This window comes from Diorhabda carinulata, chromosome 2 (genome assembly GCF_026250575.1).
Source record: "Diorhabda carinulata isolate Delta chromosome 2, icDioCari1.1, whole genome shotgun sequence".
NCBI lineage: Eukaryota > Metazoa > Arthropoda > Insecta > Coleoptera > Chrysomelidae > Diorhabda > Diorhabda carinulata.
The window spans coordinates 12,069,629-12,093,986 of NC_079461.1; the positions used below are offsets into that span (position 1 = coordinate 12,069,629).

The 24,358-nt window shown below is 31.1% G+C and overlaps 1 protein-coding gene across 5 annotated transcripts in view; it reads left to right on the forward strand.

Moving 5' to 3' along the window:
- Positions 1 to 24,358, forward strand: part of LOC130903447 (uncharacterized) — a 480,490-nt gene that overhangs the window by 446,502 nt on the left and 9,630 nt on the right. For all 5 annotated transcript variants that reach the window (XM_057815547.1, XM_057815548.1, XM_057815549.1 and 2 more), the window contains 2 exons: positions 18,396 to 18,567; positions 21,202 to 21,263. In XM_057815547.1, the coding sequence (XP_057671530.1) occupies positions 18,396 to 18,567; positions 21,202 to 21,263 (234 nt within the window). The remainder of the gene's footprint in view (positions 1 to 18,395; positions 18,568 to 21,201; positions 21,264 to 24,358) is intronic.

The following is a 24,358-nucleotide window of genomic DNA, read 5'->3' on the forward strand; positions in this document are numbered from 1 at the left end:
AAAACTATCAAACAATAACCGACAATACTGAACACATTGTTTACACTACCACTACACCAACAGTCACAATTACATTGTCTGATACAACAATTTATTGTTGGATGCATTTGAAAGCATTGACATTGCTAAATGTAAGAACAGCTTAATTAGGGACAAATCCTTACAGCCCACTCTATAGTTTAGTAGTCAAGGAATAAATGTGAAGATTCCCGCGAAGTAGGTTTTCCCGCTGGAATTAATTTTCGTGAGAGAATGTTTATTGGTGGAAAAATTAAGTATAAAACAGGTTAAACAAGTATTTAGGTTTTAGTTTATTCTCTGAAGACGGTTACTTGGTTATCGAAACGCGCGTCAGACAGTGTAATTGTGATTGTTGGGGTAGTGGTGGTGTAAACAGTGTGTTCAGTATAAATACCACCAACGGTCCCAAAAATTCCAAAACAGTTATTAATCGTCACTAAACACAAAGTAGCAGTATTTGTATATCGTGGATAGCTCCAAAATGAACACAGGACTACTTATTCATCCATTGTTGTTTCAAAATTAGAATAAAATTGATACCGATCACAAAAAACAATTTTCAAATTGGAATAAGTTACCTTATTGAAATAACTACAATAAGTAAATATAATAAATTCGTATACGTGTCACTGTTTCAAGTCAATACTTTGCAACCCACTTTTAATTTGCAGTTTATATAGGCAGAATAGTTCTTGAATTAACTTCAAACAAGTATCACACGCTAACTTGCAATTTCTCTTCCTTTTGTTGCACATTTCCATTTTATGTGGAGAGTGCTTTACGGTAGGATTAAATAAATGTTTGCCAGTACAACACGCGACATGGAATTGTGAATTCTAGTTCTATTTTAACATCCGTATTGAAAACCGACAAACACGCACGTTTTTACGTAATTTAATTTTTCTTGAAAGAACTATAACTATACTAGAATCATGTGTCAGGGATACCAAACTCGATATATGATAATATATAATTTATATCACTTTTTTAACTTTCTACATTTAAGACCTTTTTTATGTGTTTCGAATCTATTTTAGTTCTCTTTTGATAGAAAGTAAAGGTAAAAATCGACTTATTTCAGTTTGGACGATTTACCAAGGAATATATATTCCACTTAATATGTCAAAAAGCTTGATAGTCTAGTGTATTTGTGTTTTTTGTTGAGTAAAGAAGTTTTAATTTGACGTGACCAAAATTTTCATCAATTACTGATTTTGAATTATAAAATGTGAATAAAATTATTTTGTTGAAATAAAATGTAATTAGTGTTTGAGGATTTTTGAAATGTGCATAAAAAAATGATCCTAACTTACAAAATTATATGTGTAGCTAATTGATTTCATAACACATTAAACTTTTATTGATTTAAAATTATTTCTTATCGGAAATATTAAATAGATAAAGTTAAAAAATAAAATTAAACATTATTTACTTGCAACTCGATATAATAAATATTTTCCGTCCTGTTATTTAGTAGTTAACTATCCTGTAGAGTTTTTGAATCCACTGAATTTACCGAGAATGCCACTACATAATTTGATTGAAGTTTGGCTCACCTATAATTTTGCTTCGAAATTTGAAAACTCCGAAATTGTGTAATGGCATGCGATTAGTCATAAAAGACATCATGGGTAATATTCTTGAAACCACTATTTCAAGTTGTACGTACTTCAACCATGGTTCCCAATGATTCCTTTAGATTCATCTATACCATTCAAAAAGTTTACAATTTCCAATTCGCTTGGCATGTGCTGTGACTATTAATAAGTCACAAGGTCAAACAATGAAGATTAGAAAATTAGATTTAGAAAATCCGTACTTTTCTCATGATCAACTATATGTTACGTATTCCAGAGTTGCGAAAACCATCAAATTTATTTGTTTATACTCCTCAAGGATTAACCAAAAATAATGTACATCCAATGACATTACGATGAAATATTGTACAATTTAATAAATGTTATAAAATAGTTTGAGTTTCAACATTAATAAAAAAAAGTTTGATTTCTTATTCACACAGCCTCTACATCTAACTTCCCCCATAGTATACACCTACTCATACGCTGTCCATTGGTCGAATTGTGATAACTATATATGTAATGACGTTAGATATTGTAATACCTTTTTAATAGAAATTTCCATCAAAACGGTCCAGATAGTTGATAGGTATACCTACATAAAAATTTGGAATTTTTGAATTTAAGATTTGTGTACAGGACAACGTCTGTCGGGTCCGCTATATAGATAATTTTATAGGAAATTTTAATCTTTACAATATTTTTTCATATATGTTTTTTTTTTTTAAGATTCCTCATCAAAGGTTATTGTTTGTAGTTTTAGTCAAAATTAAACAACTTTAATTTTAACGATTTTGATTTGTGTATATTATGAATATCAGGTACATTGAATTTTTCCCTAAATATTTTTAATTGGGTTTTTGTTAATTGGCTTGGTTGTATGTAGGGCACAAATAGAATCATAGATGTCGCGAACACTTTGGACTACAGACTACAGTTTTATAGACTAAATAATATACTGATTTTCTACAAAGACATACAAACAACAAACGATGATATTGTCATAAAATCAACACTGATTATGTTTAAATGACGATTTTTGAGCGCGTAAAAACTATTATTTACATCAGATCAAACTACACGTCGCCGTCACTTTATAGTACACGTGCCATATGGTCATATATAGAACCTATGACTTTGTATATCAAATACCTACATGACTCTCGTGTTATTAAACTTCAGTCGGTTGTATTGTGTATTCTTATTGTTATCGAAATAACCATTGGTCATCCGTAACAGTAGTCCCTTCGGCATCTATTGTATCCCCCTTCGACAGTTTCGTATTTATTAGGTTCGATGAAAAGATTTGCCCACCGCTATGGGATTAATGGATCAATCGGGCATATGACGTATTTAGGGCAGAACCGTATTTCATATCCCTAATAGGAAATATTGGATGGTATTGAGAAATTTCAGATAAATTAGGTTCCTTTTTATTATTAAGTTTTGCGTCTCTTGATTGTCAGATCGTTTAATTGTTCTTCTAAAAATGAATGAAGTAAAAGATATTTTAACGAAGTTCGAAATGTGGCTGAAGCAAAATCTGTTAAATTTAATTTATTATTAATTTATGTACAAAAAAGAATGAAGGAGCGATAAAACTTGATGAAACAAATAACATGACAACTTAAGTTACAAGAATGTATAGTAGAGTTGCAACGTGCAGATTGTGCAAATCTCTATCAAAGTGAAAGAGACTACGTAACTACAGGGCATTACATCTGGTGGCTTGAATAGAAAATGAATATTTTAGGCAGCTACAGATAACTTTCTGAAAGGTGTCGCATTAATAAATCAGTTGTAAACAACAGTGTCCAACAACAAAAGGATATATAATAAATTCTTTGTATCGCAATGACGCCCTGAATTATACTTTCGTACATTTATGGATCTTATATAGGTAGAATCTGTATACACATTTTTAGCTTCAAGTTTGGCTAATCTGAATTAATGAGAAACTATAAAAAAGCCCAGTCAACCATATTATAACATCTTACTCTTTTCTTTTTTTTCCTTTAAAGCCGCAAACTAATCCTTATTAGTGGCTCCAAAAAGTTTTAACTTAACTTCAATAGTAAGTCTTTTTGAATCAAACTATTAAAATAGAAAACGAAATTTTTGAATATTCGATACGTTGTGTGGATAGTATTTATTTTATATTATTTTATATTTTTTACTTCATTTCATACGATAGCTGATACTTTTTAAATTCCTTTATCCTATTTGGATAAAGGAATTTAAAAAGTATGGACTGTATGGACAAGTGACTTTGTAAGATACCTGGACTCACTGCAACACTCCTGAATCAATATATTATTCATCAGAGCGAACTGGAGTTAGCGATAACCGTCCTAAGCCAGCAAAAACAAAAGCAAAAACACAACCAGATGAAAAAGATTCTTAAGATAGAAACGATATTCAATGAATTTAACTTCGAATTGCATCCTCAGCCATCAAATTCTCCTGATTAGGTTTCAGTGACTAAATGCTAAAAGGAAAGAAATATAAATAAATGAGGAAGTTATTAGTAAAACACAAGCTTATTTTGTGGCTAAACAAAAAATAGCATACAGAAGTAATGGATATGTTACGTTACATGGAGAAAAATTAATTTCAACAAAATTTGTATCTATATAAAGCAACTTGTCTATCGGTTTACCGGCAAAACAGTAATGCCAAAGTTAAATAAATCATGAAACATGTCATATAAAAACTGAAATTGCTATTTCGTTTCCATAAGTTAACACCATTACATACAACGTTTTTCAATATTTATGTATCTATTGCTTTAATCAGTAACCATAAATAAAAAATGCACAACTATACTGAATTGGACTCCGTTTCTAGTTAAATACAGTTGCCAGGTTGTATTTCCCCGTGAAAAATAATTATTTTTAAAATAATTTTCTAAAACTACGGTTTATCTAACTTCGAAATCGAAATCAAAATTATGTTTTTTATTAGTAAAATGTCATCGTAACTTAACGTTTCTAATGCATATATTCTGCACATATCAAAATGTCAAAAATATAAATAAATCAAATTGGTGACCATCATAAATAACCGGTAAAATGGATCTCCTGGTGGGTCAGTACAACCTTCGTAGTCTATTGTGTCACTTTTCACCAGTTCCAAATGAATAGACTTGCCCATCATCATCGGTTACCGGCAAACTTATTAGGACGACGGCCATAAAAGGGGGCAGGCAGCTTACACTATATCCACCTTATTTGTCTATTTATTTTATAACGATACGCCGTCCCACAGATAATATCAGTATTATTAAATAACACGTTATAAGTTATACAGGTAGAAAATGTTTTTGCAATATTACATATGTTTTCATGAAGTTATTCTACAAATTTAGCAAAAAATATTAATTGGTCGCAAATATTAAAGAAATCAAATATTTACAATACACTATATATACTATGATGTATAATCTATAAAGTAGTATGTGTTTTTCGCAAAAACTCAACTTTCCATATCAATTTTGTTATAAAAATTATACGCAACCATGCAAAAAGCTTAACGCTTAATTAAACATATTAAGCCTTTAAGCATCCTGTATAAGCCTGTGTCTGTGAATTACTTGTTTAAAACATTCAATTGAAACGAGGAATAAAACTAGAAAATACACCAAATCGCCAGGACTTCACGATACGTGGACAAAAACCACAACAACGTTCTAATCAGCAAACACAAACCAAATTAATGGCTCTATGAACCGCCATATCTGTTCTTTTCAAGTTTAATAAAGATTGAAAGAAAAAAGGCATTTCACCATAACCCAGTTAGTAACATGATTTTCTGTTGGAGCTAAGTTAAGAATATTGTTTAGTTTACAAAAAACAGAGTTTACAGATATCATCTGTAAGAAAATATCAACTGTGACTTTTTAAATATGTTTAGACATTCCGAGGTGATGATAAATTATCAACAAGATGTCTACTGTACGACAGATAGAATTCACGTCGAATATTTCTTCCTCTGTCAATATAAAAAATTGTATTATAATTTTTATTGTACACAGTCTTTTTCTGTGACCCTGTACAATTTTGATTTTCTATTCTGTTGTGAAAATTTAGGACGGGCTTAATTGAAACGTGCCGTCACTTCTGCTGAGTAGTTACTTCTAAATGAAATTACTTTATCGGTAGCCCACTCCATTTCGTTGAGTTTCAAATAGCAAATTTTTAATCCTCAAACAAAATTTTCTTTATTGTCTACTAGAGGAAATAATAATAAAGTAATTTCAAATATTTGTGGTGACATTTTGTTAATTAGTTTTTCTAATATATCTTTATAATTTCAACACATTAGAGCATAGGTTTTGATAATTATCTTGACAATTTATAAATTTTTTCAAAGGAAGCGATATCTGAATTTTTTTACCAAGTTTCGAAGTTCACTTTTAAAGAAATTACTTTGAGGAGAGTCTCTCACTAAGGTTTATATTAGAGACAGTCAAAATAAAACGTCATGTATAGATGGTCCCTCCTGAATATTTTCAAAGTTATACCTTATGTAAGTGAGAAGCGATAATTTTCTGTTATAACCTACTCTTAAAAATCAGAAAATCCATTGATACAGTTGGGAAGATTAGGTCATAATTTGTCTGTATATTCATCTTATAAATAAATTTCTTTGACTATGACTACTTAGGCAGCCACACATAGCGGATATTCCAGTTGAACTCTTAATTGAGCATGCAAATGTTTATATTCTTTCTCCTTTATAAATCCATCTTCATTATATTTCATGAGATCACAACACTGCTCAATTATGTGCAGGAATCAACATTGTTACATATTAGTAAAATGCCTAATATTCGAAAAGAATAAGTTGACTCGAGTGATACTGTGACAGAAAAAGTATCTATAAGGTTTATAAGAAAATTTGAAGAAAAAAAACCGATAAATTTCATCATCCATTTTCCGATTTGCTTTTGGATCAAAATTTCATAGTCGGCTCTACTGGTAGCTTCGACTCCTCCAAGAAAACAAAACCGAGTTGGTGGGCGCGCACGACGCCGGTCTATCCGGATCAGATTCGATAGTCGCAGGTTAATAACATATATACCAACTTATGCCAGCCATACTGCACCGGTCTATTTCGATTCAGTGGCCGGACTAGACGATCCATTAGCATGATCAAACGGTTCAATAATCGATTGATTTGCGTGTCACTCAACTTGAAATTTTATTACAATTAAAAAATGTTTTCGACTTGGAAGGTGGTTTTTACGCTTTAAACAATTAGGTGCAGTACGGATTTGGCCTACCTAACATTCATGTTTGTTCCGTGAGAAAACAAAAAAAAATAATTTGACGGCTTTGCTCAACCTTACTGGACGGCTTGGTTCGAACATTTGATCAATATGTTTTACCGCCCAAAGCTTGTTTTATATCAATAGGATCCGCGTTTCGTTTTACATCGACAAAGCCTTGCCTGGGTATTAAAGGAAAAACTTTTAAAAAATTTTAAATACGAGGAATTATAGGAAAAAAATAAGAAAAGTGTCCAGTATGGAATAAAGGCGGAATCGTTTATTTATTTATAGAAGAACCTAATTTTTTATTTTTTAATCCATTAATTCAAAATTGTGCGATTTACAAGTATTTTATTGGATATGGCTGCGAAACTTCGGTGTACAAGATCTAATAAATTATTTTGTAATCAATCGACTACCTTACTAATTTATTATTAATTAAAACGATTGAGTGACTTTATTAACAATTTGTATCTAAATTATAGTGGTAGAACAATAACTGTGAGGTAATATTGAAAACGATAATTGATTGGAATTGCACAAATTTATCATTCATACTAAATTATCAGTTATTTTTGAACATGACTTTGATTAATAATCAGGTCGGAAATGAAACATATTTGCAAATTATAAAGGAAAATTTGAAATTATTGTGGATGTGGATTGATAAAAAGTATTTAGTTTTTTTGACGGTTAGTTTATGGTATCGATAATCGTATAAGTCAGTCGCTTTGAAGATTTTCCTGAAAATAAAAGAAATTGAATATCGTTCTATTATTTTCTATTTGATCTTAAAAGGTAATACGCCTACGCACATGAAAGAAACCGAAGCAGACTGACGAAGAACGATTGAGACGTTTAAAAACTGCTACAACCTACGATGTTGTCAAAAAAGTTCACCAGATGGTTCTGGACGACCGTCGTATTGAGGTTAGAGAACTAGAAGAGGCTATCAGCATATAAAAAAGCATTTGTCATATATTGATGGAAAAATTATGTATGTGTAAGCTATACGGGCGTTGGGTGCCGTATTTGCTTACTTTGGGCCTTATTAACGCGCTTTAACCAAATCAGATTTTTTACGTCTATTCATAACTATAGATGAAGAACCTGGATCCAGCTCTACACTCTTGAAACGACAAAATAATCATAGTAGTTTATTACAAAGGGTAAACCGGTTCGAAAAAAGCTAAAACGGTTTTATCAGCAGTAAAAATTATACCGACCGATAATCATGGGATTGTGTGCAACGACTATTTTAAAGAGAGTATTATTCATCATTGCTTGATTAGATAAAGGGAGAAATTACAATAAATCGACTGCATTTGAAGAAAATAAAATTCTTCTCCATCAGGACCACGCACCTTCTCTCTCTACGATGTTCTACATTGCGCATTGCGAATGGCACTTCCAATTACTTGACCATTCACCATATTCACCAGATCTATCCCCCAGTTAATTTTTTCTGTTTCCTAATCTTTATGATTCACTTGCACGAGAGAGATTTTTATTAGACGAGGAAGTTATCGCATAATTAAAGATCTAAGGGTTAAAAAGCTTACAGCATCGTTGGAGATTGTATTGTATGTGTATGAGATGTAAACAAAAATGATTATGTCTTGTTTTTCTGTTAGGTTGGAAACTTTTCAGATAACCCTAGTATTGTAGACTGAAAAGTTCTACTTAAAATGGTTTGATTTTTGTTTACTTTCACAATTTGTTGGAAACCTACAAAAGATCAAAATGTTACTAGAGATTCCAGTTTGGGTGGAATTTGGTTAATAATATTTTTTAACCAATTCCAAAGACATTTAAATATGATTTGGGGTCAGTAAGACTACGACGATTACTTACCGATACCAAATACCAAACAAAACAATATACACAAAGTTATATACAAAAGGAAAAACTAAACTCAATCGCGCGTGCCGAATCTCTAAGAAGCTGCATACCTCCGCTGAGATCTAGGCGTCCAAGATCTGATAGCTTCCCTATCTTGAGACAGAATGCTTCTCTTCGATTCAAAAGGTCAGGTCAGATTTGATTACCTGACAGAGCAACCAATATTCGTTTTTAAGGCATTCGTGTACAATTTCGAATTCATACCAGTAGATGTTACCCCTAGGTTAAATAATGTTAACGGAGTGTAAACTTATGAGTGGAAGCAAATGGAAAAACAAGAGGTAATCCTTGTAGAATGAAAGTGTCTGAGAAAAATAAGCAATAAATGTGGATGATAATAGCCTAGTTCACTAGTCTATTATTGATATCATTATATGAATTACCAAAAAACTATAAATTATCGATTAAAGTAATATAGACCATTATTTATATTATGAAATATTAGCAAATGTTTTATCTCCAGCTAGCTATCCTTTGTTTGTATTACATGCGTTTCTTTCTGTTAGAACTACGGAAGTAATTGTTTTTCGAACAAATTTTGTATTGATGTAATACTTTTTTTTTTGATACAAAAATAGTTCAGTATAATTATCCTAAAAAAATCATCAATGGCTTAATGCGATCGATTATTTGAATTACTTATTTATAAATTTTTTCCAATTTTAGTGTCTATTGTTAGATATCGCCTTTTCAATCTTCATATCCTATTCAGTTTCAATTAGTATTGACTATTTTTTTCCAACAAAATCCCATTTTCAAAATTGTTTTCTCAGCGGTTTCCAATTTTCTTGTAGTACATTCATCTGTAGATTGTCGGTGAATCTTAAAAGAAGGAACTTGATTTTTAGTACATAAAATCTATACTTTTCGTCTAATTCACTTTTAAAAGTTAGTTTAACAGTTACCTGTTATATCTTTGGATTCGTTTCCTTTCTTAACTGTTTTTAAATACCTTGTTCAATAATTTTTGGAATATAATCAAAGTAGTATCATATGTATTAACAAGAAATTATAGAACTTCGATTGAGTGATGTAAATTACAGATAATAAATTATTGAAATGGATTCTTCACGACGAGATAGGAATTATTTGACAATACCATGAGGGTTGGTACTTAAGCTTTGAAATAGACAATAAAACAAATATTCACAATTGGATTTGGCTTTATTGTTTCTCAAAATATTCTCAATTAAAATCAATAGAGTTTTGGATGCATTTGAACTAATTGTCGAAGCATTTTTTCCATTCCAATTGATGTACCTCCAAACGCATCAACCGCTTCTTCAGGAGTAGAAAAACTTTGACCTCGTAATTTATTCGTTATTTTTGATTTGCGGGAATAAGAAGATACCATTGGGTGCCAAACAATAACTGTATGGCGAAATACCCATCAATTCGATCTTTTCACTATTCAAAAATGTTTGCTCGTCTTGAAAGACCCATACAGTCGATTGATGTTTAGTTTCTGGTTTATATAAATAGATCCATGATTCGTCGCCTGTTACTATCTTACAGATGTCTTCTGAAGTACTACCAATTGACACTGGCGTTTTTGAGCGATTGTTAAATTATGCGGTATTCAACACGAACAAAACTTTTTGACAGCCAAATGTTCATGTAGTATTAAGTTTATGCCCAAGTATACCTTAATTTGACGGTAAGTCACATTTTTGGATGACTTTCAGCGAAACGTGCATCTGCAAAAATGTCAAACTTTATGATGGTGATGTCAGATTTGACATATTCACATCAGTGTTGCCATATCTCAAAACTTAAGTAGCAATCCTCTTATATCTCAATTTCTAACAATTATAATAAGTTAAATAAATTTGAAAATAATGAATGGGTATTTAAGTAAATAATTTTATGAGGTAAAATATCGATCGTCCTTTCGCCATTCTCCTCTTTGGCGGCATTGATCAATTTGGAGCAACAATCATTTTTACTTTTTGGTGGTTTTAATTTCATAAGATACTTGAATGCAACCGATTTAGGTCAGAACGACGCGAAGGTCAGAAAGTAGGGGTTATATACAATTTCAGAAAAATATATGGCTAGATGAGAAAATAGGTACTTCAATTTCAGTTATTAAGGTATTGAAAAATAAAACAAAACATAAATTAATAAATTTAAAAACTTTAACTATGTCTTGTACTTATATACGTTAAATAAATTAGTGATATATTCATGTCTCTGTTTAAAATTTAAATTTTTTATTTTAATTTTATTCTTTCTTACATAACTCAGAAATTGTACTTTCTAAGCATTATAACTTCAATATATCTGGGGGAAAGGATTCATGTGTATTAGTCCAATGTAATCAACGGTCAACTTCAGGCTCTTTACTCTTGCATCAGCCGTAGCGACTAGATTTTTCGAAATCATTGCGTCAAATAAAATCGCCAACTAATTATTTCCATTTCTGTTAAATACTCATATCCAAGTGGCAAACAATTTGTACGCCCACTCAACATAAATTTCATGATGCATTCACCAACAAGTCTTCAATATAATATGCGAAGTGGAGAACGTTTTTGATAAGGCAGATGAATGTACCGTTTTTTTACGTAATTCGTGTGCCCCGCTAATCTTGGAGAATGTTCCAACTGTCCTACTTTGTCAAGGTTTGTTTACTGATCCGATTAGAAAAAGTTTTGTGTAAACTGCTAAACATTATTAACAAATCACTCGCAACTCTATTCTTCACTTGACAATGATATGCTCTGTTTGAAGAAGATTTACATAAAATTCCATCCCAAAATATTCCTACCAGGCTACGGTGCACATAGATCTTACCGTTGAATTCTTACCAAATAATTTCACATTACCTCAAAGATTGGTTTCTTTAATTCTGTTTTCACTCTAATGAAAAAATAACCTAAACCGGTCTCGAAACTCAAATTTCAAATTCCGTAACCACGTTTTCCAAAAAAATCCAACCCGTAACAAGAATTCCTGCTGAATTTCTTGTTAACTTGTCTGCTCCATTTCACGAGATGTTTTGCATTTCATTTAATTAAACCGAAATTGGGCAATCAACTGAAAATTTTTTATGATGCGAGGCGCTCTATCATTAAAGAGTGATTTGTTGGGCCACTCTATTAACTCACCGAAGCGCTACCTGCCCTCTTTTCTTCATTGTTTGAAGTCAGAGCCGGCCTCACCATTCACAATCATAAGCCTCTATTGGAATTTTGATATTTTGAAGCATTATACTTTCATTTGTCGAGAGATGTACATCATGGTATGATGAGAACAGCTAGATATACATTAATTTTCAATAACATCTCAAAATATTGGAAGAAGGTGCAATGACACCTCATCTTATAGTTAAAATAACGCAATAAAATTTTAGGATGCTGATTCAAAATCTTATCGGTTTCATCAATTCTAAGTGTGATTTGAGATCATTTTAGAAACCGGTCCTGCTTGGAGCTCAAAGAATGCACTTGGAAGGCGTTTATTAATGCAGAAGGCCGACCCTGTTGATGTATTGAACACCAATTAATATGGAAATAGCCATTTAATTGGTTCGATAAAAATAAAAGAGTAAATACTTGGACGAAAAATTCGATGGGGAGGAGGAGGTCATTCAGAGGAATTTTTCATTTATTTTTGAAGATTTAGTGCTTAGAAATTTTTGTTATTGGAATGTTTAACAAATTAGAATAGGTTTAACCGAACAGTTATTGGTACAGGGGAATGGTAGAAAAAATTATAGTTATAGTTTCGAACAAATGAAAATGGAGTTAAGTTGGAAAAATTCTGTACAATTAGATGACTTTTGCTTTATTTATATCTATAGAATACTTTAAATTGATGAATCATGAGATAATATGAAAATAGCAATTACTTCATAGTATTCTTCATTTTTGATATCCTTTAAGAACTTTTGAAGATTGATTGATTGATAAAACTATAAAATTTTCAAATATTAAATATATTATTAAAATCGAAAATTAAAAATCATATGAGAAGAAGACCAATTTTGGAATAAAACTATATTTTTCGTAACAACCCATGTGTTGTCGGAGTCGCTCACTCAGCTTCGGTTTCTGTTCTTGACGTACTGTGAACAGTTTTTAGTGGATTTGATAAATAATATATTTTTAACTAATGTCAAAGATAAAAATCCAAAAAGTCTAAATAGGTGATATCTGGAAATTGAACTTACAACTCTATATATATATATAATCAAATCAAATATAATCAAAATCATAATATACTTATGGCTCAAAAATGATAAATATTTTTTGTTCTCCTTAAAAACCTTGAAAGACTTCGACTTTCACTGACATGATTTACATGATCTTTCTAACACATATGCTTTTTTCTCTTCTTGAATAGGTATTTAATATTGTTAAAAAATACTTAAACGATTGAGTTAAAATTTTTCATCATAAACTTAACCCCGTCACCAATTGATTACATTAATAGCCTTTCCTCTTAGAAAAGACTAGCTCATGTTTATATGGAAGTCAGAAAAGAAATGCTTTTATTCTTGATCATGATGATTCTCTTGGAAATTTACAACTACTCGATTATGATATTTCATTTCTCTTCATAAAATTCATCTTAAAATGTTAATGCTTCAAGAATAGTATACAAGATTTAGCAAGCAATCAAAAAATTGTTTCTCCCTATTACTTCATTACTTATTTATCCCTGATTTTATTGATTAATTTGTATCTTAGACTTCCCTTTTATTTAACCGTAGTAGACATTCAGTTATTATAAATCGTATATCAAATACTTTCCCAAAAATAAAAGCATATGTGTGTAATGGTTGATTTGGCTAAAATTTATATAAAAACTATATTCAAGGAAATATAAATTAATCTGGAAATAGACCAGAAATAGGGGAATATTAGTGAGATTAGAGTAAAACGGACAGTGATATTGTGGAGCAGATGTTGTTGGGGAAAGTTGTAGCGGTGCTATTATTAGAAAGTTGAAATTCGTATTAAATTATATCCTTCGGAAAGATTATTAAATGTTTTCGGTGTTCCTGTAATATCTAACAAAGTCAAGTCTAAATTTCAAAATAGATGCACTCCGAGGAAAAAGTGTACTTATCAAGGTTTACATTATCTGCTTAAATATTGAAATATATAATAAAAATTTGTTTTATGGAACATGGAACTTATCATGCGGTGAAAGTTATTGGGATAAGTGCTTTCAAAATTAAAAAATGCACTGAGAAAAATTTTCGAAAATATAAAATGCATTTTATATCACCTAATATCACATTAATTATCAAAGTGGATATGAAGTTTAAGGTTTGTGCGTTTCTATGGAAGCGAACTTTAAAGTTTTGATGAAATTTGTTCTAAAAATAACTAAAATTATGACATGAATATTTATATCACAAATTGAATGGAAGTATTCCCTAAACATGTATTAGCATATTTAAAATGTAGTTTTTTTATTTCGAAATGTCTACTTAAACATTAAAGAAATGATCGAGAATTGTAGTATTTCGAATTAATAGGAGAGTTGCTCAAAAAGTTACGTGGTTACGTATATTTTGGTATCTCAGTGTCTGAGACTCGGTTCCCAACTATCACATTTTTTGACTGCCCGCTTGTCTCCATATTCAAATAATGTGGAAACAAAGAGAAGAGAACATGTAGTGAAATTGTGTAACTCTTTTCAAGCAGCAGAAAAACCGCTATATGACCGGAAACGAGCGTACAAGGTCTTTAACGATAGAAATGATTTAAAATGATCCACGGATAACACTGCGTCTCGCCAAAGCTGTGACTGAGGATAATCTCGTTTACCATGTATTGTGATATTCCAAGATGGGTTCACATGCATTATCTGATAAGTATAAAACCACACGAATGATGTGCAGTGGCACATTTCTTCAGCTTTACCATTCCCAAAGTTACAAGGGATAAACCTTAGTTTCATCATTTCGATTGGATAAGTGAGAAAGCAGTTATGGAATAGAAATTCCCCGGATCACCAATAATTAAGAAATTTGAAGTTAACTTTTCTGTAGGTGATTTATGGGAATCATATTCGGTAATTGATATGGTAACATCCTGAAGTAGAGATAAACCATTAGCGCAATTTGTTATCTTGGCAAGGTCACTAACGCAAATGGTCGGATGAAGGTGTCATCTTTCAGGTGGGAAATCGGGCCCATACCGCCAACAAGATTTTTTGAACAAGGTTTTGTGAAAACATCTGGATGATATGTGGTTCAATAGATAGAAACCTGATTTCTATCAAGGCGGGTTAAATAACAGTTCTCCGTTCTGACAAACTTTTTATGACAAAAATTAATAAGTTTGTGTATATCCCGACGAATATATGAATTAATTGGTTTTTTTCACAAACGAATATATGTAGATATTACTCCAGTAAAATTGTTTTGTTGATAACAAAACATTTTTCTTTTGATTGTTGAACTGGATGGATATTTTAGCTTAGAAACAAATCTGTTACATAACAAGAAAAGTCAGATCGTCGACGATGTCTTCTGGTTACAAATTAGAAACTGAAGTTTTCTAAAATATTACTGCAGTGGGTATTCATGAAAGGCAGATTTGTCTTTTTACTAGTGAAACTCTGGAGTGTTTCTGAAAAGCTAACAGTTGGAGTTGGAGTGCTTAGTATTACATTTTTATTTGGATAACGAAAAAGTTCTCTTATATTATTAAATAGAAGGTGGAAAGCACTTTCTTCATGTAGAAGAAAATAAAATAATAATTCACTTATTTTATATAAAATATTTGGCCCAAAAATTGAAATCTTGACCTTGATAAAAAAGTATAAAACACGTGCCCAATTTGACATATGTGCCAAATATAATTAAGAGTGAAATAACAAACAATAAAAATAAAAACCGCCTGTGCTCGTGCTATTTGGGAATTATATGCGAACATATGCTCCTGAAAAATAAATTGACTTTCCTAATAAGCAAGAAACGTTAATTTCGCTATAACGCCGACGTTTTTTATAGGAGGTATATTTTAAGGTTGATTTTTTTTATGAAACAAAAGTAACAGATGTTCTTCCTAGACCGTCATCTTCAGTGTGGAAGCGTTGTTAACGAGAACGTGCCGGGATCGAACTAAACACATGCTATTTTTTTATTTTGTTTTTTATAGGACGATCCCCGAAATTTAAAATAGGTATTAGTTGAGAAAGATATAATCACAGGGATATACGTTCTTAAGAATATTTAAGTAATTTAGTTATTAGATATCAGGTTTTGTGAACAAACAAACATGCAATTTCTTAGATATTCAAAATTTTATCAAGCTGTACTCAACACTTTCATTCAAAACATATTACTACGAGGGTTGCTATTTATGTTTTGAGATAGACAAATAAAAACAAATATAGGGTTTTATTGTTTTTAAAAATATTCTTCATTAAGATCATACACATTCACATACGTTTGAACAAATTGTCGAAACATTTTTCCGTTCCGATTTAGTTACCTTCAAAAAATTTGATTTGAACGCATCAACCGCTTATTCAGGTGTAGAAAAACGTTGACCTCGCAATTTATTTTGGATCTGCGAAAATAAGAAGAAATCACTGGGTGCCAAACAAGGATGGTAGAAGGTACGACGGGTGATGTTTTTATTGTTCAAAAACGTTTTTATTTGAACTGTTGTGAAGAGCTCACATTGTCGTGGTCGAGAATGATTCTGCTATTGGTTACCCTCATTTTTCTTCTCTTTTAGCAAATAAAGGCTGGTGTACCAATCAGAATTGACCGTTCGACTTTACTCTAATGGAACGGTGGCGATATACTCAGTAATTTCAAAAAAACAAGCGACCATTTGCTTCAAAGTGTTTTGTGCGCGAGGATTGGACTCATCTTAAAAGACCCATACAGTCGATTGTTGTTTAGTTTCGGGTTCAAATCCATGATTCATGTTACGATCTTATAGACGTCTGTTGAAGCAACTCGATTGAATTTTTTAAGCATTTCTTTGCAACAAACACCAGAATGAGCATTTTTGAGTGATTATCAAATTATGCGGTATCCAAAGCGAACAAAACTTTTTGACAGCCAAACGTTCATGCAATGTTGAATGTAAACGATTGGAACTAATGCCTAGGTATGCATCAATCTTACGGTTTGTCACATGACGATCTTGCAATATCAGTTTACGCACAGCATCGATGTTTCCTGGCACAATACCCGATTTTGGACGACCTTCACGAAATTCATCTTGTAGTGAGATGCGACCACAATTGAATTTGGAACACTAGCGAAAAGCGGTGGCTCGAGATTGTGCTTCATCACCAAAAGTAGAAGCGAGTTGATGGCAATGTCAGATTTGACATATTCACATCTCAACACTAATTTGGCAATTTTTTTCCAAATATTCTTTAGAGTTGAAGAAAGGTTTTTATAAGCACAAAATTACACTTTTCTTTTCCGGAAACAAAGTGCTCCTAGTATTTGGAGTGAATAATAATAAAATCCAAAACATTTATATTTTCTCTTACTTTCGATGTAAATATAATATTTATCTATTGTCGCTGCACTGAATGCTCTGTGTACTCCTCCAGTTCAGTACATTTAAATTGTTCGTGTGTAAAATGCACCTTTTTACGGATATACATTTAAAGACCTTTATAATTATGTAGGTACCTCTGTATGAATAACTATATTTCATTATTTGTAATTCTAGAAATGAACTGTATGCATAGAAATAACCATCAGTCACATATTATCGAATTTACCCAACAAACATCAAGAATTGATGACTGAGGAAACAAAATGTGGTCCATTCTATTGTCAAAATTTTACGGGGTTCGAACCGACATAATAGTGTTATTTGTGCCAAGGGGTTCCCGAATTTTGGCATGCATTTGCATTCATATAATGCTTTTATACCTGTCATTCAAATACTGAAAAGTGTCGACCAGATTATGTCCCAAATTCTAATCCATTTTGACGACAAACGTTTGTGCATCGACCGGCATAAACTACCCTTTAATTAACCTCATCCCACAAACCATATTGTAAATAATCCAATCTATTTTAATACAGTTTATTCATGCTATTTGGAGAAACCACTAGATCGAAAAGATTGACAAATACTTATGTCAAGAACGGTAATTTGTGAGCTTGTACATAATAGACACTTTAAAATAGTTGTTGCTACTCATAGAATCACTTATATATCAAGGGTGGTATTACAAACTATTTGTGGTCGGTACTCTTCATAAAACAAAGATATCTTGAAAGTTCATCATCTTTAGAAAAAAATTAAATGATAAATTTTCCTCTCCCATAATGAAATGAGAAGAAACGAATAAGTTTATTGAGAATTTAGGTAAAATAATTTGCAGACGTACTTTCGTCTAAGCGTAATAAAAACTCATATTTCTTAAGATCAATTGAAAGCCCAGTTGTTCGAATATGACTAGCCTGAAACGACATGGTATGATGTGCTTAAGGAAGAAGAAGAAGTACTAGGAAATAGTAAAATCACAGAGTTGTGAACAGTATACACGAAAAGTATAAAGCATTTTTAAAAATCACATGTCATCAAGTAAAATTGTTTTTTATTCTTTATTTTTAATGCTCTGAATCAAATTAATTTAATTAATAGTTTTAACTAATTACGTTCCGTTTGTTCCAGATGCGTGCTCATCTCGCACAACACCAAAACCTAGGCCTCCGGCTCCAACACCTCGGCCCAACATCACATTCCCTACGTACGCTTGTCCGCCGGAATATGCGACGTGGTACTGCCTCAACGGGGCGACGTGTTTTACAGTCAGAATCGAGAACTCCCTTCTCTATAATTGCGAGTAAGTACATGTATTATAATAGAGTAATAATTATTTATTGTATAAGTGTGTTAGACAGCATTTTATTCATGCAATAATGTTTAATTTTATCAAGTGGATAAAATGTACCTAAAACACGCAAGCAAAAACTATTAAGTAGTTTATTGAGAATCAAAATCTTGAAAGTTTTTCATCAATAAATGATGTAATCCTTTTGGTTTTGTTCCTTAAACGACATGGTAAGTAGAAGAACTCAGCTGTTATTAGAAAGTTGTATAGAGTATTATACGAGTACATCTAAAAATCTTTGTATGACAAGAAAATCCCATTGTTATCCTTTATCCCATTAATTGTTCATTACTATACGAGGATGGTCCCAGAAGTACCTTTTATCAACGTAATCTCCTTTTACCTCCATACACTTTTTTCCAGTAGTATTCAATAAATTCGATACTATTTTTATAATAAGAATCGTCACGCTCCTCAAATAGCCTGCCGACATTACCTCTGCTTTGTTGGGAAATCTTTAATCACCTAGCCATTTTTGCAAGCCTGGGAACAAAAAATAATCCGCAGAATCCTTGAAAATAATCCGATAGGGTACATGAGATAGCAATTAAAATTTTAATTCATTATTTTGGCCATTTCAATAACGGATGTGTAAGCTGGTGCATTGTTTTGATGAAACAACACTTATGCTTATATCTTTTCAGTGCATTGTTTTGATAGATCCACGTTTCATCCTTGGTTATGAAACGGTGCTAAAATTGGGCTTTATGTTTGTGAAAACATTGCCAAACACTCGACGAAAACATCTTCACGACGCTGTTTTTGTTCCATTGTGGACAAACGCGGTACCCATCTTGCTCACAGCTTTCTCATGTCCAAACTTTCATTTAATATGCGATTTATCGCGCTTTTTAAAATACCTTCTACATCTGATACCTCGCGCTCTTTAAATCGACGATCATCCAGTACCAATTTGTGGATTTTCTTCAACATTTCTTGAGTTGTGACCCCATTAGCTCGACCATTGCGAGCTGGTCTTCGCAGGTCGTACGGTCTCGTTTAAACTTTGCTACCCAATATTTTACTGTTGATAACGATAATGATTACAATTTCACTGAAAACGTTCCCTATTAATGGCTGCCAAACAAATACTAAACAACTTGGCGTCTTTAAACTGGAAAAATATGCTGTATAGATAGTGTTCTTTCTAATAAAGTATTTTTCAAGCAACTAGTGTCATCTTTAGGTCAGGCCAAGTATTTCTTGGACCATCCTCGTAGGTGATATCCATTTATTCTAGGAATTCATCAAAAACTTTTAAAGCCCATAACAACTAAAATTTTGTTATTAATAAAACGAAGTAAAATATAATAAAAGTAACGTGATATATAATATTAACGTCATTATAAATATATAAAATTAGATTGATTCAAGATTGTATTTCTCATTATTCCAATCGAGAAATCAAGTAACTACATTTTTTCACTGGTGAATAAACTGATACTGTCGGATAAACTGTACTTTATGAGATAGTTGTATATATATCTAGTTTATAAATGTTTTATTTGACAATTAAAAACCCAAATGTACTCTTTCTAATATATATTCCCAGGTTTCGAATACTTAAGTATTCATTATTGGGGAATTAATTAATTATGGGGTCTTGAAATTTTTTTTCAACAGAATTATGAATTTCCTAAGGTCCAAAAATTCAATTCAATTCAATATACATTCACCATAGTTTTCATGTTTTGAAGAATACAGATTTCAACTGAAATTTAAAATTGAGAGAGTTTAACTTGAAACACATCTAAGGTTATGGAAAATGAGCTGCATCAAATGCTCTCTTTAATGAATACAAGGATTTCAAGGATAAAATAAACCTATAAACCTAAATCTAAAAAGTTTTTCACCATAACGTACGATAAGGTATATATTTTCAGTTAAATGGTGCATGTATTCATAATTCAAGAAAATTTCGTCGTTGTTTGGACCAAAAATTTCATATTAGCTCGATAGAAAAAAAGAGGCTGTTTCGGTTGTAGTCTCCGAGTCTACAACTTTACATCGCGTTTAAAATATGGTAAAAAGAAAAGTTCACAAATAAGGCCCTTGAATAGAGAATAACTTAAGTTAAAAACTTAAGGTAAGAAACACCGTTAATAAAACAAGGATGAGGAATAAGGACAAATTTCGTGTCAGAATAAGACAAGTATGTCAAGAAATCAGCATAATAGAAATAAACGAAATATGCAATCAATGAGAAGAAGTTGAGGAAGATCTCTTTTAATTATATGTACTATAATTTCTTTGTATATATGTATATTTTTTTCTGAATGGAGTCCTCTCGTTTCTTTGCTTTAGTGAAAATACATTACTTTACATAAAATTGTAAAGCAATTATCACTTTTCAAGTTACTAATAAATATTTTCGATATATCTATTGCGAAGTGAAATAACTATAATTGGCCCTATTTATCTACTAGTAGTTTCAAAACTCAGTTGACTACATTGAAACATTATGTTTATTACCCTATGACAGTGTAAAAATGCGACACATTGTATATTTAAGTGAATCTGATAACCGTCCATGTTTGGAAAGGTATAAAATTGAGAAGCCTGAGAATCTTTTATTTTATTTTTCAGATGTCCAGAGAGTTATATGGGACCTAGGTGTGAATATAAAGATTTAGATGGATCCTATCTGCGTAAGTATTTAATATAATGAAGTGCTTGTCAAATTGACAGACGCAAAATATGAAGTTCTAAAATTGATAATATTTCTGGTTTAATGGTACGAAGTAGGCAATTGAGTTTAAAATATTTGTCGTTATTAACCAAGGTATTGATTTTGAATTTTTACCAATATTTCCAAATAATTTTATATGAAAATAAGATCGTTGGTAAATTATCAGTTTTAGTTAATTTCTTTAACAGCACTATATACTGATTGCTTGCTTGCTTGGTGGAATTTTATACCGATATACACAAAATCAATGCGAGTCACCAAATCAACTAAGTGCAGAAAATTATTGTTAGAAACATTATGTAATCTTGAGCATTGATTTTTGATTATATTTGGTTTCAGTATAGCACACGCATGTTTAAACGAAATAACAAATTTAACATTTTTCTGGGTAATACTGGGAATATTTTACTAGTAAATAATCATAAATATTTAAACGATGACTTCTCTTTTTCAGAGAAAAGAAAGTCATGCATTTTATTTGGCAAACTGAGATGTACCCTGACATATGTAGACCCTTCTGCTCGTACCAACATCTGAAATTTATTTTATAGGTACGTCCTGTTTGCCTACAAAGTTACTATTTTCAATATTGTTTGTAACAATATGAAATGTATTAAATATATTAATATTTTCATTAAATACAAATTGCGAGTTAAAATTATAACATATACATTTGTTTATTTACTTCAGAGTTTCATTCCTTCAGAAATTATTTCACTGCTCAATCACATGTGTTGTTTTGACCATTTGATTTTCCTCTCATGAAAATAAGTACAAGTCTGGTGTAATTCTTCATAAACTTTCATTATTTTGCACTGCATTATAATATTAATTTTGGTTATATTTGATTCCAACTAAACACAATTTTGCTATTAACTAGGTACTTGTTTTATTGTTTGCCTTTTGGAACTCGGTTTCTGAACTTTTTTGTTGTTGTAATGTACGTCGTTGTTTTATTTCCTCTAAACTTCTATCATTAAATTAATTTCTTCTTTTTCCTGTTTTGAATATCTAGTCTTAATGTCTTAGTGTTTGGCTTTGTTTTTCTTCGGTTCCATCTAAAAATGCGATTTGAAAAGTTGGGGCACATAATTTACATTTGTAAATAATAAATATTCTTCTTTTTTTAAACACTTTTTTATCAATATATTCGGATTATGTTTTCAACGTTTTATTAGGACATTCTTCAGTGCCTTTCCATGTTACATCTCTAAGCGTAACTTCTTTTTTGTAAAAAAGATGCTCTTGTTCATGAATTTCGAATGACATAAGCTTCTAAAATACTCACCATCTTGTTTAACTATAAATTTGCTGAAATACAGACAGATACACATGCGTTAACATTTTTTATCAAAATATTATATTTTTCTGACACTGTGTAGTATTATGTGTTATTCCATCTGTTACTAATAACCAATTTAATTACCTATTATTTGTATGTTTATTATATATTTGTTTAAACTTCTTTGAACTCTCTACTCAAAAAATGATCTTTTAATTGTTAATCGATTACTATAAATTACTACCATTTTTATTACCACTGCTTTTGTATTTTCTCGAAATTAGTTTACTATAAAAATCTAATTGACTTTTACGTTTCTATATTTAGTGACAATAAAAAATAGTTTAGTATTTGTCGATCAAGGTCTTGTTATATTTCCGTCGACTATTACCTGAATAATATCGTTTACATTATTGATTATAACTTACTTATTCCAGAATACCTAGAAAAATGTAGAAAAGTTTATAAGAAAAATTGATAAGTAACTGTTATTTCGATTCTATAAAATATATTTGCAACATTAAAATGGGGGCATAAGTATGATAAGCCACCCCAAAACGATCATCATGACACTCTATACATAGACTATTGATGCTACAAGAAATCGATTTATCATATCTTTTTTATGCGGAAACATTTACATGCGGAGATAACTGAAATTGCCATTATCTCAAGAAGGCTAACAAATATCGAACCATGGATAACTTTGTTCGATAGATCTCATCAAGATCTATCTGTGTGTGAAAAGTCATGATGATAGACGCATGCGCGAAGAGTTTCTGTGGAAAAAGTATGCAAATGCATTATTTTCACGAAAAATCAATAGATAAAATAAAAATTCAGTGATTTTTGTGAGGTGAGGTTAGGTTAGGTTATGCTTTTTGATAAAAATAATTTATTTGTGTACTGTTTTAACATTTACATTCGGAGATACCTGGAATTGCCATTATCTCAGGAAGGCTATCAGGTATCGAACCATGGATAACTTTGTTCAGTAGATCTCAGCAAGATCTATCTGTGTGTGAAAAGTCATTATGATTGACGCATGCTCAGAAGAGTTTCTGTGGAATAAGTATGCAAATGCATTATTTTCACGAAAAATCAATAGATAAAATGAAAATTCAGTGATTTTTGTGAGGTAAGGTTTAGTTAGGTTATGCTTTTGAATACTTTTTTCACAGAAACTCCTCTGCGCATGCGTCAATCATCATGACTTTACACACAGAGATAGATCTTGATGAGATCTAACGAATAAAGTTATCCATGGTTCGATATCTGTTAGCCTTATTGAGATAATGGCCACTTCCGGTATATACGATTATTGAACTCTCTCCATAACTATTATAAATTTTCTGTTCCTTCTTACATGTTGCACGATGGTAATTTTATCGAATATCGAACGTTTCTCAAATAGTTACCAATGCAGTTTGTTCTTTAATCATAGGATAACTGATTACTTTGTGTTGTGTTTTAAATTTGAAGCTGTGAAAATAAGAGAAACTAAACAAAAAGTAGAAAATGTAGCCCTGTACTTTTATGTTTCATTTATTGAAATGACTTTGTTAACAAATTTTTGATTTCTTAAAATTTTTATATAAAACACTTTATTCTAACCTTAAGAGTCATACCTTATAAAATTAACGAAAGGATCATTTTTAGTGAAAAATATGACGAATAGATGTAAATAACAAATGTTCAGAACAAAATAATTTTAAACCTCGTTATTTCCAATGAAGTAGGAATTTACATGATAATTTTGCATGACTTTTATA